The sequence below is a fragment of the Megalobrama amblycephala genome, linkage group LG21 (assembly GCF_018812025.1).
Source record: "Megalobrama amblycephala isolate DHTTF-2021 linkage group LG21, ASM1881202v1, whole genome shotgun sequence".
NCBI lineage: Eukaryota > Metazoa > Chordata > Actinopteri > Cypriniformes > Xenocyprididae > Megalobrama > Megalobrama amblycephala.
In genome coordinates this window covers 1,317,433-1,336,545 of record NC_063064.1, presented here as the reverse complement: position 1 = coordinate 1,336,545, position 19,113 = coordinate 1,317,433, and the positions used below count along the sequence as shown (strand labels likewise).

General features: G+C 35.2%; 1 protein-coding gene across 2 annotated transcripts in view; it reads left to right on the top strand.

Moving 5' to 3' along the window:
* The window catches only part of iars1 (isoleucyl-tRNA synthetase 1), a 98,764-nt gene that overhangs the window by 43,217 nt on the left and 36,434 nt on the right, over positions 1-19,113 (top strand). For both annotated transcript variants that reach the window (XM_048171961.1, XM_048171960.1), the window contains exons 15-22: positions 2,791-2,864; positions 2,949-3,143; positions 5,546-5,632; positions 5,769-5,852; positions 7,376-7,520; positions 12,655-12,775; positions 12,865-12,956; positions 17,930-18,007. In XM_048171961.1, coding sequence (XP_048027918.1) covers positions 2,791-2,864; positions 2,949-3,143; positions 5,546-5,632; positions 5,769-5,852; positions 7,376-7,520; positions 12,655-12,775; positions 12,865-12,956; positions 17,930-18,007 — 876 coding nt within the window. The remainder of the gene's footprint in view (positions 1-2,790; positions 2,865-2,948; positions 3,144-5,545; positions 5,633-5,768; positions 5,853-7,375; positions 7,521-12,654; positions 12,776-12,864; positions 12,957-17,929; positions 18,008-19,113) is intronic.

The window sequence follows — 19,113 nt, the reverse complement described above, 5'->3', positions numbered from 1 at the left end:
AGAAACCACCCTAGCAACTAGAAACCACTGATAATAACCTCTCAACACCCAGAGCACCCAAGAAACTGCCAAGAATACCCAAGTAAAGCCCTAAATGCCTTATAGATGCTCAAGCAACAACCTGAGGCCATTTGCACAAACACAGTCTTAAGGGTTAGCCTGACCAACTAGCAACTGGTCAAGGGGTAATCGGTTCGATCGGATTCAGATTAGTCCAGTCTATCTGTTTAAGTAACTTACTTAAAAAAAAAGTAAAGACTAGTCTTAAAGTAAAAAAACTAGGGCTGTTGATTTAACGCGTTAATTAGTTATGGGAAAAATAACGTGTTGAAATGAAGGCATTTAACGTCCCCGCCCCACCCCAGATCTGTGTAGTTCATCTTATATTTCATACAGTTGTTTGGTGACGAACATGAAGCAGGGCAACAACTGCGTGAGCCTATTGAATACAGTTAGAATGACCCTAAAGTTCAAGATATCAGGGCAAAAATGCCCCTGTGTGAGTTTTTGTGTCATAAATATCAATATATAGTTAAAGGATTAGTTCACTTTCAAATTAAAATTTCCTGATAATTTACTCACCCCCATGTCATCCAAGATGTTCATGTCTTTCTTTCTTCAGTCGAAAAGAAATGAAGGTTTTTGATGAAAACAGTTTGAAAACAGTTTATTTCAAAGTTTGAAATAAATTGTCATATACAATATGCTAGTGCAAGTATATAACAATTAGTTCTAACTTTGACCTGTGGATGGCAGTAATACACTTAGCAGTGTCTACACTAATCCTTTAATCAATATCACACGAGTGCTGTTTTTGTCCCGAAAGTGCAAATGAGATATCGATTTTATACAACAATTAAATCAATTAGAAGTTAAATTGTGTTATATTTTAGACACAGTATTGTCTCAATTTTGCCTACAAAAAATTACATAATAAAATATTACAATATTATTTTGAACATCTAAAATTATACATCTGTAAATTACATCATAAACTGCACATTTGAAAAAACATATCTGTACATTCATTAAAAAATTATATGTTTTTACCTCTATATTTCTACTACTGTATTATGTTGCATCATTTACATTTTTGTTTTCTTATATTATTGTTATATTTAATTTCTACTTTGTAATTCCTATGTATTTCTGCACTGTTCTGTCTGTAGTTTCTCCTGCACTGGGTGAATCAGTGATTCAATGGTCCATTCATAAAGAGAGCCATTTACTTCATTCCTGAATGAATCAGCTGTTTGAACGAATCCAATGAATGAATGACTGAATGACTTGCTCATTTAGACATGTACCGCCACCTACTGGCAGTTTCTTATTTAGAGTATCATTTCATAAAAAAAAAATAATAATAATAAAAATAATAAAAAATTATATAACTACATAAATTATTTCATATTTCCATATTAATAAAGGATAAAAAAAAATCATTAAAGGTATAGTTTAAAAAAAAAAAAAACTCACCCTCATGGCCATTGGAGCCTAAAAGTTTGTGTAATTAATAGGGCTGGGTATTGCCACAATTTTCACAATTCGATTCGATTACTATTCACATGCTTTCAATTCGATTCCGATTCGATTCGATTCAGTATCGATTATTTTAGATGTAGTATTTCAGTTTCAGTTCATGCCAAATTTTCTAGAGGAAAAAAATCAACTAATGCTGTAACATGAGAGTCAGCTGGTACTACTATAATAATATTGAAGGTCAAATTAACTTATTTATATACAAACACTTAAATTACACTCAATGTTTTTTATTATAAATAAAGTTTAGAATTACATAATCATATTTCTACTCCAATTCGTTTTTTTTTTTTAAATAAACATTTAAATCGCGCTGTCAACTGATTTATTCAAACATGCATTAAATATTGAAAAACATTAAAAATTGATAATGAATATGTAACGGTGCATAGCTATATTTATCAGAATGTTGCTTTCTAGAGTTCACTTTCTATCTGACTAATGAGATTATGGTCACTGAATATGTTTTTCTGAGGTAAATGTGACATTGAAGCTGTTTTATTGACGTCTTTCCGAGTTTGAAGCACTGATTGAGCGATTACACGAGACATGATACGGATTTCAGTAAATTGTACTGTATATTTTAACATACCTTCAGATGTTCATGCATGTTTATTTCGCTGTAACTGGTATTAAAGCGGAGGAGAGGATGATCACATGCTTCTCTTTAACTGAGGCGCTAAAGCGATCTGTCACGCCACATTAAACAGCGCCAAAACGGTATTTATTTTTTGAATCTCATAATAAGATGGACGTCATTTGAAATCTGAGACTTTGCTTCATATCAAAAGTAACAACGCACAAAGATTATTGCGATTTATTGGATGGGCGGCGCTACATATTCTGCTCATTCATCAACTGAAAACAGACTAGACTAATCGATTCTTGGGATTTAAGAATTGATATCGGTTCATAAAAATGAGAATCGATTAAAATCGAGAAATCTATATTTTTTACCCAGCCCTAGTGATTAAATTTTTTGAATCAAATAAAATATATATTTTTAAGCCATTTTTGGTAAAGTCTATTTGATGCTTTTCTCGTTTAACACAATAATGACTTTAAACTGTTAATTGTTTCACCTCATTAAATTGTTGACTACACACAGCTTCATTATGAATAAAGACACAGCAGAAAAACAAATGCATACAAAATTATATATAATAATAATAATATATGCACACTACCGGTCATAAGTTTGGAATGATTAAGATACAGGTGAGGTGGTTCTTCATTTGCTCTTGTGTTCAGGTGGTGTGTGTGGGATCCATGGCTGAGCTGGAGGAACTGACAGGAATTAAAGTGACTGATCTTCACAGGGAGAGGTGAGACCCTCAGCGTGACCCTTGAACCTGTGCGCTGCTGTGTCTCTGCTGAGCTTTACCTGTGTTGTTGTGTGTGTTCGGCAGCATTGACAGTCTGACCATCCCGTCTCGCTGTGGGAAGGGCCAGCTCAAGAGGGTCTCGGAGGTCTTTGACTGCTGGTTCGAGAGTGGCAGTATGCCCTACGCACAGGTGCACTACCCGTTTGAGAACAGGCGGGAGTTTGAGGACGCCTTCCCGGCCGATTTCATCGCTGAGGGCATCGACCAGACCAGAGGATGGTGAGAAACCCTTCGTGACTGTTCAGATGAGTAGTGTGAGATGAGAGGCTAGATTGACGAACTCATGTGCTGCTTATTGAATGAACACAAAATAAACAAAGACTTGATTTGACACCAACAACAACCAAGTAACATGACAAACACAAGGGCTTTAAATACAAGAATATGGGGATCACATGACAGAAGCAACCAATGAACAGACAGAACTAATGAAACAAGAACCAATGAGAACATGACACGTGAACAAAGGAGCACATTCCCAAATTCCGTTTTTTCCTGTTTTTAATTTTTCTGGATTTTGATTTTATTTTATTTTATTTTATTTTATTTTATTTTATTTTTTGACATTTGAATGGTTAAATTAAATTTTAGTAATCTAAAAGCTTATCTAATAATTGAAATCATTAAACTTACACAATTTAACTACAATTTATTAAAAGTATAACAAAAAATACATTTTTAGGCCCTATTGAATTTTTTTTTCTCAAATTCTGTTTTTGTTTTGACCAAATTCTATTTTCTGAGTGAAGTTTTCTGAATTTCATTTTAATGGTTTAATTAAAATTTTTAACAATTGAACAATAACAAAAAGCATGTCTAATTAATTGAATTCATAAAAATAACATTTATTAATTTGTTTTTTTTTTTTTTTTTTGAAAAAACTTTTTTTTCTTTTTTCTTTTTTTTTCTTCCAGAAATTCTGTGTTGTGTATTTTAATTTTTCTGGCAATCAAATGAAGACAAAACATTTATTTAATTTATCTTTTAATCATATGACATGAAACAACAGAGCTTTACTGTTAAAATTAAAACATGGAAGAAAAAAATAGTTTTTTTCCTTAAAAATAAAGCTTTAATAATTATTCATTATTAATATTATTGATATTAATAGCATAATATTATTACATTGAGCTAAATTCTAATGTACAACAGTATTATATTTCTGTCACTATTTCTTCAAGTTAAACTGAACTTTTATTTTGATGGGTTGCAATGAAGACCTTTGAGTTTTTGTGTGTTTATGATATGACGATTCTCAAATGAACTGTAACGTTCATGAAGTGACTCTGGAGATGAAGTTCATGCATTCATGTCCTCATATAGTAAGGTTTCAGATGCTGAAAAACACTGCGCGTGTCAAGTGTGCTTCTGTGTGTGGTAAATAAAACCATTCATTCACACAGAAACATGCAGGATTCATATTTAAATAGTCTTTTTGCAGTTTAATATTCACAGACACTAGTCTATATTGCAGTTTGATTTAAGTGTGCTAACCTACTTTTTATTTATTCATCAAACATTTTTGACAAATTCCGTGACATTCTGCATTATAGAGTAAATTCCGATTTTATGAAATGGAACACGTACAGATCACATGACATGAACAGATGCACCAAAAAACATGAACATAAACACCACCAACATGACAATCACTTGAGTAGAACATGCTGGGTCACATGTCACCCAAACCAAAAGAAGAAACTATTAGATGACAGATAGTAGTTTATTTATGGAAGCTTGTTTTTTCCACAGAATAAAACAATTTAAAAGATAATTGCGACTTTTTATCTCACAATTGTGAGTTTATATCTTGCAATTCTGACTTTATAACGCGCAATTGCAAGTTTATATCACTCAATTATGAGAAAAAAGGTCAGAATTGTGAGATTAAAAGTCACAATTATCTTTTTTAATTTTTTTATTCAAAACAAGCTTTCATATTTTTTTGATGGCCGATATCTTAGAAAGCAGGATGGCTGATTAAAAAAAGCCAATATGTATGATGCAGTGTTATTTTATTTTTTATTTTAGTTTTATTCGTTTTTTTAATGTTAATGTCATTTAAATTTTTAGTCATTTCATTTATGTGCTTTTGCAAATGTATTTATTTTTTCAACTTTATTTCAATTAACAGGTGTTTTCAGTAGTTTTAGTTAGCGATAATATCCCTGACACAAACACACAAAGCAAAATGTGTTTGATAACAGCACAGTTTAAGATTGAACTGATGCAGCAGTGCATTTACACACGGTTTGTTATTATTATCATGTAAGTCATGAGATACTTCTGTCACAGCTTTCAACAATTGCATTTTCTGGCACAGCCTTTGACTGATTTTCCTCCTATTTGTCAGGGAGGCAACAAATTGTTATAAACCAGAAGCACAAATCATCCACCAAATCCATCAGTTCTGGTGTTCATCAGGGTTCTGTCTTGGGTCCTCTTCTTTTCACTATTTATATGTTACTAATTGGATGCATTATTAAACACTTTGGGTTTAACTTCTATTGTTATGCTGATGCAACTTGCATCAAGGAACTCAAGCTTTTGTACACGAAGTGTTCAGGCATTATATTCAGCACGTAACGCTTGTATTTCTGTGTGCTGCTCCTCTGCTGCAGGTTCTACACGTTACTCGTGCTCTCAACTGCTCTGTTTGGTAAACCGCCGTTCAAGAACGTGATCGTCAACGGCCTGGTTCTGGCGAGGTAACTCACACACACAGCCTGCGGGCTTCTGCTCGGGCCTGTCAGGCTCCGTCCTCAGGCAGAATTACAGTACTAGTTCAGCACGCGTTAATGACCCACTGACCTGGAAACATGTGCATGTGTGTTCTGTGTGCAGCGATGGACAGAAAATGAGCAAGCGTAAGAAGAATTACCCCGACCCCACCCTGATTGTGCAGAACTACGGCGCCGACGCGCTCCGGTGAGCGAAACACACTGATGATTCGAACACAAACATGAGTGACCTCCAAAATTATCATGCTTTTAGTTTTTCTGCCTTCACAGTATCTGCTAATATTAATCTGTGAACCATTTTAAACTCCCCCTGAAGCACAGTTGAGACATGAGCATATGGGTAATAAATAAAAACATATTTATATCCATCCATATGGAGCAGTGCACACTAAACACTGACACGTATGATGTGAACATGCCTTTTAAAGTTAGGGATGTGTGATGCATTGAATATTTACAGTATATTTTATGCTATTTTAATGTTGATGTAGATTTAATCAACATTGTTGAATTAAATTGGCCATTCAATTTACTAAAGATCGTAGACCATTTACAAACTGTGTTTCAGCGAATCGTTTTAAAACGCTAATTAAATGATTCAATGTTTTTGTCTCAATTAAGAGACACACACACACACATATACACTACCAGTCAAAAGTTTGGACTCGGTAAGATTTTTAATGTTTTTAAAAGAAGTTTCGTCTGCTCACCAAGGCTGCATTTATTTAATTAAAAATACAGTAAAAACTGTAATATTGTGAAATATTATTACAATTTAAAATAACTGTTTTCTATGTGAATATATAGTAAAATATAATTTATATCCTGTGATCAAAGATGAATTTTCAGCATCATTACTCCAGTCTTCAGTGTCACATGATCCTTCAGAAATCATTCTAATATGATGATTTGCTGCTCAAGAAACATTTATTGTGTACAATATTTTTTTTTCAGGATTCTTTGATGAATAGAAAGTTCAAAAGAACAGTGTTTATCTGAAATCTAATCTTTTGTAACATTATAAATGTCTTTACTGCCACTTTTGATTGATTTAATGCATCCTTGCTGAATAAAAGTATTAATTTCTTTAATTTCTTTTAAAAAAAATAAAAATGAAAATTCTTACTGACCCCAAACTTGTGAACGGTAGTGTATTATATGTTACAAAAGCTTTGTATTTCAGATAAAGAATCCTGAAATAAATGTACACAACTGTTTTCAACACTGATAATAATCATAAATGTTTCTTGAGCAGCAAATCATCATATCAGAATGATTTCTGAAGGATCATGTGATGCTGAAGACTGGAGTAATGATGCTGAAAATTCAGCTTTGATCACTGGATATAAATTACATTTCACTATATATTCACATAGAAAACAGCAGATTTACATTGTAATAATATTTCACAATATTACTGTATTTTTAATTAAATAAATGCAGCCTTGGTGAGCAGACGAAACTCCTTTTAAAAACATTAAAAATCTTACCGTGTCCAAACTTTTGACTGGTAGTGTATGTATAGTAAATACAAAACATTTAAATACTGTAAATCTTATTACCGAGAATATGACGGATACATTCGGTTGTCAATGCATAATTTCATAATTTCCCATCATGTGTTTAATGTGGTCAGAGAACTCATCTCTGAAAGTGAAGATCTTCCTCGTGTTCCTTCAGTTCTGATTTCATCCGCTTCTGTCCCTCCAGACTGTATCTGATCAACTCTCCCGTGGTCCGTGCCGAGAACCTGCGCTTCAAAGAAGAGGGAGTGAGAGACGTGCTCAAAGACGTCTTCCTGCCCTGGTACAACGCCTACCGCTTCCTGGTGCAGAACGTCCAGAGACTGCAGAAGGTACGTGATCTGAGCTCAGATGCTCTTTGATGAGGCTCTTCAACTCTGTCAGCGCAACACTTTTAGTGTTTTGTGCCAGGAACAGCGGGGGGAAAAACACAAGCAAATCTGACGTTTACAATCCTGATCCATATACAGTTTTCCATTCTAAACTTCGGTGTCAGTATGTTTTTATTTATTTATTTTGGAATGAAATTAAAGGGTTAATTCACACAAAAATTAAAATTACCCTCAATAATAATAATAATAATAATTTTTATTTATATAGCGCCTTTCCAGTGCTCAAGGACGCTTTACATTACAGTTGCACTTGGAACGAATTGCACTAAAGCAATAAACAGAAATGACAATCAATAGCAAAGTGAAATATTAGAATAAAGCACAATGAAAAACAGGACACAAAATGCAAAAGAAAACATACAAAAAAACCACATAGATGTAGGAAATAACTTAGAGAACAGATGAACAGATGGGTTTTGAGTAGTGATTTAAATTCAGAGATATTATTGACACAGCGGAGTGAATTTCATCATTTTGGTGCAGCAACGCTGAATGATCTACCCCCCATTGAAGCGAGGCGATACTTAGGGATACTGAGAAGGCCTGAAATTAAAAAGATGGATCAAAAATAATACGTTTTTAACATTATTGCATGATTTAAAGATAGTACCAGCTATCTCACAGAAATGCTGATAGTGAGTGACGGGGGTCCAACAATAATGATCTCAGTTTTGTCCATGTTTAATTAAAAAAATTAGAGGTTTGCCATTCTTTTATTTCATGTACACAAGCAGTATATTTGAATGTCATCAGCATATAAATGGTAATTAAAACCATGTCGATACCAGATTTGACGCAGTGGTAATATGTATATAATAAATAGTAGTGGGCCGAGAACAGATCTCCTTGCTTCAAATGGGCAGTAGGGGATCGAAAGTCCTGCATGTAGATGCAAATGCAGAACTGTCTGTTGGAGAGATAAGAAAGCACCATAAATACCCACATCTGAAAGGAGAGAAATAAGTAGATCATGGGAACACATGATCAAAGTTGGAGCTAAAGTTAAAAGTATAGAGCGAGAGAACCAAAGTAGTAAATCATTCAGTACCTTTACAAGAGCAGTTTCAGCACTATGCAAGCCGTCCTAGGTGTATATGACTATCTTCTTTCAGCCAAACACAATTGGAGTTATATTAAAAAATAATATGGCTCTTCCAAGCTTTATAATAGTTAGTGAATTTTAAGTTTGAATCCCAAATAATGCATCCATCCATCCATCATAAAAGTAATCCATATGACTCCACGGGGTTAATAAAGGCCTTCTGAAGCGAAGTGATGTAAGAAAAATATCCATATTTAAAACTTTATAAACTATAATCACTGGATCCTGGCAACAGCCGTACGCAAGTTGAGTTCTGGTGAAAGAGTGACCTTTGACCCGACGCTTGATGACAAATAGGGCTGTACAACAAACTTAAGTGAATTTCTCCAACCTTTCTCTTTAAAATTCTCGTTTTACAGAGGTGTAAAGAGCACCTGAAAACCATACTTGAGTGAAAGTACTGAAACCTTACATCGAAAATGACTCCATTACAAGTAACCAATTCCAATACGACTTGAGTAAAAGTCTTAAAGTATCTGATTTTAACAGTACTTAAGTATTTTACTCATGCTGAATGTAGGCTCAGAGATGCACTAGTCCTGACAGACATGCCAGTAAAAATAATAAACGATTGAGTTGTAATATGAGAAATCAAGTTTATTTTCTAATATCAAAATAAAACACCTCAATATTGCATTAAATCAAGGTCGACACAACAACCTTTTAAACGTCTACAAACTCTCAAGTCTCAGTTGAGCTCAAGTGCACGGAAAGGCCATAAGTAAACCAATATCCTTCAAAACGGTCTTGTCAATATACCAGATAAATAAAACAATGTTAAGTAAAATTAAATAGTCAAAGTCTACTGTATGTGCTGGTTTGAGCCTCATCACCAGCTGCAGTCATTTCCTCATCTAATAAATCAAACATTTGTGACCAGTCACGGAAAGTAGGGACACAAGTCGGTTTTGGGGCATTTTGAGTTATTCACAGATTCTGAAAGTGCAGTCTCCAAGCTTTCCAACGATGTGTGACACATGGAAATCTGATAATATTTGGAGAAGTTGTGGCCATTTGAAGGTAGGCAATCAAGAAAGCTCTATAGGGAGAAAAACGCCTCTAAAGTTGCAGTTCTCACCTGTTCTCACCTGCTGGGAGTGACAATAGGGCTCATTTACATCTCATTTAGATAAGCCATACCCCCTGTAAAGCTGCATGGACCGCATACTATTAATAATAAAGGTTAATGTGCATTGTAAATGTCAGTAATTTATCTTTTTTGACTTTTATAAAAATGATTTAGAGGCTGAAATATGTGACTTTTTTTGTCAAAACTCTATTTGAACTCGTGCATTGTAGATAACATGTTGCAAGACACTCCTTTAAAATCTGCCCATCATTTTTAATGTTATTATTTTAATGTTTATGTAAAGAAAAAGTACATATTGATGCTAATTTTATTTTTTATTTGCTGGTTTTCCACATAAAACTTGGTGAATTGACTTTTTGAACAGGATTCTGTGATAACCGTAAAGAAGATCATCCAGGAAATTTAACAGAGGCCAGGTCACTAACTTGGCTATTCAAAACACTTTTCAAGACAATAAATAGCTACACGATTGAGACGATGAATGCATGCATTGCCTCTGAATTTGCGTCTGAATAGCGCTCCCTCCGTGGGCGTGGCCGCATTAGCGGATAATGAGCTGAATCACAGACTTCTGACATGGCTCTCTTTTCATAAAGATTACATAAACACAGAAGGTTTGTTTTCGATTTGACTTACACGTTTTAAAACTTGACATTTCAATGTTTTTTCAGACATAAGTATAATTTTTTTATGATTAGTATTCACTAAGTTACAGTTCATTTTCTGAGAACTATCAGATTGGACTTCGTTCAGAGGGAGATGAGAGATCACGCATCATGTTAGTTTTCTTTATTTTACAAAAAGCACAACATTGTGTTTTTACTCTGAGTGTACACAAATAAAAGAAGACATTCTATAGTTTCAATTGATATATTACTTATGTCTCTATGACAAAAAATGATGGAGTATTTTAAGTCTGTTTTGCTGCAATGTGAAAAAAATCCTGCAAAATGCGCCGGCGCGTTACCCGACTCCAGAGAGGTAATGTCTTATTATGCCGCTTTCATCGTCGCTCAGATCGTTTTCAGAATCAGTGAGCGCTTGTTCATAAGCATCCGGCTTGTCGAAGAAGTACTTCAAAACATTTTCGGTGTAACGGCCACGGTTCTTCATTGAATTTTGATATCAGCTAGAGCCGGCCAGAGCGCTGCATAATAAGTAGCCACGCTTCCCAGTATGGAAATACACACAGACAATGACACGCCTCTACTGCGTGCTAGAATCTCCGAAAAACAAGCCGATTTCGACCTCAAAATGTACGCTTTTAAATATACCAATACTGCTATCTCAAACACGGAAAGGCTTCTTCATGATCTCAACTAACAGATTCTGCAAAACACGAAAATCACCAATTTTGAAAAAAAATGCTTCTTTCTCATTTTGCTCAAGAGTTGTGCTGCCGACTTGTGTCCCTGGTTTCCGTGATGGGTCACATTTGTGATCAGAAACTGCCTGCTAATGCACTCACATTCACGTAAAGTATCATTGTTGACAAGTTTGGGTGAGTAAAGGCAAAACGCACAAGATATAGTACCTTCAATGCCCTTAGATGGCGATATTGCTTCTTTATATCAGAAACAAACTGCTGCAGAAAAAGTTAGGTGCCATGCAAAATGTAATTTATTGCATTCATCACAAATGTACTGGAGTAAAAAGTACATTTACTTGCTCAAAAATGTAGTCAAGTAGAGTAACAGTTGCTAATATCTTTGATATTCAGTACAACTACAAAGTAGCCAAAAAGATACTTAAGTACAGTAACTAATTACATTTACTCAAGCACTTTACATCTCTGTCGTTTTAGACTTCTAATTCGTGACCAGTGTTTTGTTTTGCTCTATCCTCTGTGCTTCCGCGTTCGTCATTACGTCATGCATTGGGTCAGAGGTCACTCTTCCGCCAGAACGCAACTTGCGTACGGCTGTTGCCAGAAGCCAGTGAATATTATTTTTTTAAAGTTATAAATATGGATATTTTTCTTAGTAAAATGCATCGCTTCAGAAGGCCTTTATTAACCCCCTGGATTACTTTTATGATGGATGGATGCACTTTTTTGGGCTTCAAAATCTTTGGTATCATTTGCTACCATTATAAAGCTTTGAAGACCCAGTATATTTTTAAATATAACTCTGATTGTGTTTGTCTGAAAGAAGATAGTCATATACACCTAGGATGGCTTGAGCGTAAGAGAGTAAATCATGGCTTAATTTACATTTTTAGGTGAACTATCCCTTTAAATCTTTTGTTTTTTTTAAGGATGCATTAAATTGATCAAAAGTCACAGTAAAGATATTTATAATGTTACAAAAAAATGCTGTTCTTTTGAGCTGAAAAAAAACTTTCACAGTTTCCACAGCAATATGAAACTGTTTTCAACATTGAGGAAATCATCATGCTGTAAATTCAGCTTTGATTGTAATAATATTTCAGATTTTTTTGTGTTTTTTTGACCAAATGCATGCAGCCTTGATGAGCAAAAAATAACACATGCGAAGCGGTTGTAAGATTCATATTTTGAAAGGCTTCACATTTTAAAATTATTCTAACATATCAGAAGAACTTCAAGTGAAGGCGTTCATCTGTCAAAAAGTTTGTGATACCTGATGTATTAGATGCTTGAATTCAGCATGGACGTGTCATATTTGAATTGAATGAAAGCTCAAATGAGCTAAAAAAACAAAAAAGTTTAAATAAACTATTCTTTTAACTGCTTACTATTTCTAAAATATCTGGCTGGGCCATGATCGCTTACCAAACTTCCCCTCGAGAGTCAGTGGAGTAGATGTGTCTCAGTGTTTGACAGGTGCAGGAACAGGTTAGGAAGCACACATATATCGCCTTCATGAGCTCACTCACGCCTGTCTGCTGACTGCACTCATCAGGAGGAGGCCACTGAGTTCCTGTACAACGAGAGGACAGCCAGCGTGAGCGAGAACATCATGGACAAATGGATCCAGTCTTTCACCCAGTCGCTCATTCAGTTCTTCAGAGATGAGATGGGAGGTGAGCGTCTGATGAACACACAAATCCTGCACTTGAAGTGATTTTTCAACAAAGGACAGTCTGAAATAGACGTGTGCTTGTGTTTCCAGCCTACAGACTCTATACGGTGGTTCCCAAACTTGTCAAGTTCGTGGATATGCTCACCAACTGGTATGTGCGGACGAACCGCCGGCGACTGAAGGTAGGCGAGATATGACTTATACACAGTCAGGTGAATCTCACAAAACCTGTCACAAAATATCACTGTCATGTTTCATATTTATTAACGTAATCCTTGGGCTAATAGTTACCTGCATGAAAACCATTATATAGAGCACAGATCAATAAAAATATTTATTTATCATCCATGAATGTCATTAATTGGACCATTTACAAAAAAAAGAAAGAAGGAAACAGAGAAAGAAAGGAAGAAGAATAAGGATTGAAGAAATGAAAGAATGAAGGAAAGGTGTTGTGAGCTACATTTTATGAAAACATATGAACTAAGGCATTAGTATTTGTTTTATTATGTTTATACACATTTGAGTGATGCTTGAAATGTAAAGTTGAGTTAGTTTAAACATTCACATACAAAATAATTAAATTCCCAAAAGAGTCAGTATCTTTACTCTTTATAATCTCCAGTAAACGTTGCCTGTAAGTGCTGACTTTAGGCCGTTTCCACCTGGTATTCGATCGGATCACAAGTGGACGACGCTAAATACAGGTGTAAACATGGTGTAAAACATTTTGAGCTTGTCCACCTTCGACCACTTCCAGAGGTAATTGAAAACACATTCGACCGGATTGCTTTTGTAGTGTAAATGCTCATGTGGTCGAATGTGTTCGAACAGCCACTAAAGACCATCTGCTCTCCACCTACTGACCTAAAGCGTAAACATTATGGGAAGTGCTCTAGCCAGAGGGGATTTAACCCTTAAATGCATGACTGTTTCGCCAATCATTCTTACATATTCGGGTCTTTATTGACCCGGATCTATATCTAACACGGAAGGATCTCTACCTGTCGTGATAATATAAAACTCCTCTGATATTAGTGTAACAATTACAGAAGAATAAAATAAATCATATTTTGTTACCTTTTGGAGCTTGAAAAGGCTCAGTTTGAGCAGATATTTTATGCCATCACCACTGCCCTCGTCAGAGCTCATTTCCCAGTAAATTCAGCAAATAATGGGCTAGTTTTATGTTTGAGGTCACGAATATGAGCCCAATCGCGATCTCAAACATATTCTCAAAACTATATAATTTTCTTCAAAATCAATATTCCGATCGCTAACAGCTTCACCAGATCTATCCAGTAAGAGTTACAGTCATAGTTGATTGCGTTCAGTACTTGCTCTGCAGTAAATCGCTGAGCCATTTCATGTTTTTCTTATTATTTCGTTTTCTGTCTGAATGAGTCGTCACTTCAGCATTGTGTATTAGACATTGCCACCTTGTGGAATAAATGTGAATTGCACTTATTCTGTCATCTAAGATTCAATTATTGTTGTGCAGAAAAAATATATGTACACTCATACACACCTCGGGTCGTTTGCGACCCTATACAATTTTTACAAAAAATGAATACAAAAATAGGCATTCTTTTATAATTTTTTTCTTGTTATATTCTTTATAATGAATTGATTGAGGAATACCAAGAAGGTTGATGTCTAACTTTAAAAAATGAACGAGGAGGAGGGTAGTGAATGACGTCCCGGGTCACTAAAGACCCGAGGTATGCATTTAAGTGTTAAAGACCCAAGTTTGGTTTGAAGATGAAAAATGTACCAAGCACAATGTTCTCTCACCATTCCTGATTTCTAACACACAAGCTTTTTTTGTCCCAAAAAAACCCCATACATTTACTCTTGAAGAAATCAGGACAGAAGTGGTTGAAAGTGGACAAAAGAGATGGATTAAAACACCAGGTTATAAACAGGAATGAGTCTCCCTCGTCTACTTGTGATGCGATCGACCAAAACGCATCTTAATGCCAGGTGGAAACAGGTTTCTATGATGTCACCTGCTTTCTTCAAATCTCACCAAAGATTTTCAGTATAAACTAATATAGATGTAATATATATTACACACACACACACACACACACAGACACACAAAATGTATATAAAGAAAATATAGAATATATTAGAATGTTTGGTAACACTTAATGTGTCAATGTTACATGTAATAACTATAATAATAACTATAAATTATGCATAATTACATGCAACTAACCCTAAACCAAACCCTAACCCTATAGTAAGTCCATGTAGTTACTTAATATTACTCGGTACTTAAATGTATAATTACAGTGTAACAAAGACATCGTAAAATAGTGTAACTGAATTTTTTGAGATTTTCTCAAATATTCCAACACCACAAATGTACTAATTTGTACTGAACATTGTTAGATCCTGTCATTATGAATTCTGATAAGAATGTTAGACTCACTTGTATTGAGGAGAATTGCTTATTTTAAAGTCCCCCTGTAGTCAGTCATTTTCTCTTGAAACTCATCTTTGATCACCAAAATGACATATTTAAACGTTTTTTCCTTGAAAAAAAAATAGCTTGAATGTAACTCTACACCCTTGCCTCATTTAATATACAGTTGTGGCCAGAATTATTAGCCCCCTTCATAAATATGATCAAAGATGACTCTAAAAATAAATCTGCATTGTTTATCCTTTTGATATTTAATTCATAAAATTAGCAAAAATCTAACCTTTCATTGAAGGAAAAGAATTGAAAGTAGGGGGGAAAATAACATTAAGAAATAAATGTTTTTCTCCAAAACACGTTGACCACAATTATTAGCACCCCTAGAATTTTTTATGAGTAAAATATCTCTGATGTATATTCCCATTCATATTTACATTTTTTTAGCTCACCAGGGTGATCATGAACATGCAATTGTCCAGCCATGACTTCCTGTTCCACAGGAGTATAAACATGAGGAAACACAAAGGCCAAATTCCCTTAATCATTCTTCACAATGAGAAAAAACCAAAGAATATAGTTCTGATGTGCAGCAAAAGATTGTTGAGCTTCACAAAATAGAAAGTGGCTGTATGAAAATACCTAAAGCATTGAAAATCCCCATTTCCACTATCAGGGAAATAATTAAGAAGTTCCAACTAAACTAAAGATGTTACAAATCTGTCTGGAAGAGGACGAGTGTCTAAATCGTCCTAATGCGCAGTGAGGAGGAATGTTTGAGTGGCCAAAGACTCTCCAAGGATCACAGCTGGAGAATTGCAGAGATTAGTTGAGTCTTGAATCTCAGAAAGCTTAAAAAAAAAATATCAAAAGCACCTACATCCCCACAAGTTGTTTGGGAGGGTTTCAAGAAAAATCCTCTGCTCTCATGCAGAAACAATCTCCAGCATATTCAGTTGTCAGACACGACTGGAACTTCAAACAGGACCGGCTTCTATGGCCAGATGAAACTAAAAAAAGAGCTTTTTGGCAGCAAACCCACCAGATGGGTTTGGTGCACACATGGATAAAAAGTGCCCCATGCCCACGGTTAAATATACTGCTGGATCTTTAATGTTGTGGGCCTATTTTTGTGCTGGAGGTCCTGGACATCTTGTTCAGATTCATGGCTTCATGGATTCTATCAAATACCAACAGATAAAAAATCAAAACCTGACCGCTTCTGCTAGAAATCTTATAATGGGCTGTGGTTGGATCATCCGTCGGGACAAACATCAAAACCAACACAAAAATGTGTCACTGAGCACAAAATGAAGCTTCTGACAAGGCCATCCCAGTCCCCTGACCTGAACCCTAAAGAAAATGAGTGGATTGAACTGAAGAGAAGAAACACCAACATGGAGCTGGAATCTGGAGGATCTGGAGAGATTCTGTATGAAGGAATGATCTCTGATCTCTTCTCAGGTGTTCTCCAAACACATCAGGCATTATAGAAGAAGACTCAGAGCTGTTCTCTTGGCAAAAGGAGGTTGCAAAAAGAATTGAATAAAAGGGTGCCAATAATTGTGGTCAACGTGTTTTGGAGAAAAAGATTTATTTATTAATGTTATTTCCCCCCTACTTTCAATTCTTTTCCTTCAATGAAAGGTTAGATTTTTGCTAATTTTATGAATTAAATATCAAAAGGATAAACAATGCAGATTTATTTTTAGAGTCATCTTTGATCATATTTATGAAGGGGTCTAATAATTCTGGCCACAACTGTACATGGATCTATGAATATGATATTTAGCCCCGCCTCCACTCGCATGAGGTCAGAAGATCCACTCGGTCAACTTACTGAGGTAAACGCTACACAATGGAATCGCTTATTACAACGTCGGACACATAACGGTAATTAATACGATTAGCGTTTTGCTTGACTGTTATCAAACAGCTAATAATGTGTTGCTAATGTTACACAAACCATGTTCACATTCACGAGTCAGACAGCTGCCTAACAATCAGTCCTTAAAAACGCTTTGAACGACTCAGAATGTCAGTGGAGAAAGGCGTATAGTTCATCGTAATATACATCATGCATCATACTATATTGCTAAATCTACCTGATATTTCATCTCAACAGAAAAATATACCGAGACTCTCTTGCGCGGTCAGTTAACGATATGCTAAAGCCCGCCGGCCACATTGACGTGATTGGTTACAATGTAGTTTGTGATGTCAGAAACCACGTTTCTGCAATTTTAAAGAGAAAATACTCAGCAATAGCGTTGACTTATGAATTTGCACATGGTTTGTCTTAAAGCATATTAAAAACACCACATACACATATAAACAACATTAAAAACTTGATTTTCACCACTTTTAAATGAGGTGTGCCCCAGGTGTTTGTCAGAAGCCCGTTTGCATTCTCTAATATTGAGGAAACTGCACCTCACTGATGCACTAAACCTGCATAATCAGCATCAAATCTGGGCTTTATTTGTCTTTTAAGCTTATCCTGCTCAGTGTGTGTTCAGCTCTCACTCCTATAGAGTGTCTCTGTACATTCTGTTGCTAATAAGACAGTAAACACGGAGCTGGACCTGCAGGCTCAAACATGATGTCGTGTTGTGACACTGCGGTGTAGAGGCAGGGTGTTGCGTGTTATGTGGTTTAAGAGCGGAGGAGTCAGCAGTGCTTGCAGCTGTTATCCTCTCTCTCTCTCTCTCTCTCTCTCTGTGTGTTCAGGGTGAGAGTGGTACTGAAGACTGCATCCGTGCCCTGGAGACCCTCTTCAGCGTGCTCTTCTCCATGTGCAGACTGATGGTGAGTCACGCCAGCGCTCGCAGCTCCTGCGCGTCCCTCTGAAATGAAGTGCTCAGAACGCAGTCAAATGTACTTGCTTTTTCAAAAGAAAAAGGAGGAATGTGGTCATTCTCAGTGGATCGTGATGAAATGATTGAATACAGAAGTGTAGCAATGCTTGAGGAAGTTTTGTGATTGAATCCAAAAAATAAAGGACTTTTTTGTTGTGCACTGAAAAAAAAAAAAATCCTGTTTAATTAAAGAAAAACCCAATCCTTTACTTGAAATGCAGAATTGTTGAAGATAATAGATTTTAAGCATCAGTTTAACTCATTTTTGTGAAGTTTAAAACAAACAAACAAAAAAGAATATGATTGAATAACAAACTAAAATAATAATAAACAGAATAGTTGACACTATAATTGTCATTATTTTAAAGGGTTAGTTCACACAAAAATGAAAATTCTGTCATTAATTACTCATCCTCATATCATTCCACACCCATAAGACCTTCATTCATCTTCAGAACACAAATTAAGATATTTTTGATGAAATCCGATGGCTCAGTAAGGCCTGCATTGAAAGCAAGTAAATTAACACTTTCAATGCCCATAAAGCTACTAAAGACATCGTTAAAACAGTCATGTGACTACAGTGGTTTAACCTTAATGTTATAAAGCGACGAGAATACTTTTTGTGCACCAAAAAAACAAAATAACGACTTTATTCAACAATCTCTAGTGATGGGCGATTTCAAAACACTGCTTCATGAAGCTTTACGAATCTTTTGTTTTGAATCAGTGGTTCGGATCGTGTATCAAACTACCAAAGTCACGTTATTTCAGTAAATAAGGGTTTGTTACGTCATAAGTGTTTCGAAACGTTTCGAAATTCACATACTTATGTATGGGGTTATTTTAATAAATTCAGCTATTGTTTTGTCTTGTGAACTAAATGCAAACATCTTTTATGTCAAATATCTTACTCAGAACAGTACTAAACAAAAAATAACATGCATTTTTTTTATTATCCATCTTATTTTATTAAAATAATTCTCATTTTCACAGATTCTGCAAGGGGTTCACATACTTTTTCATGCCACTGTATATGTTTTAACGATGTGCGAG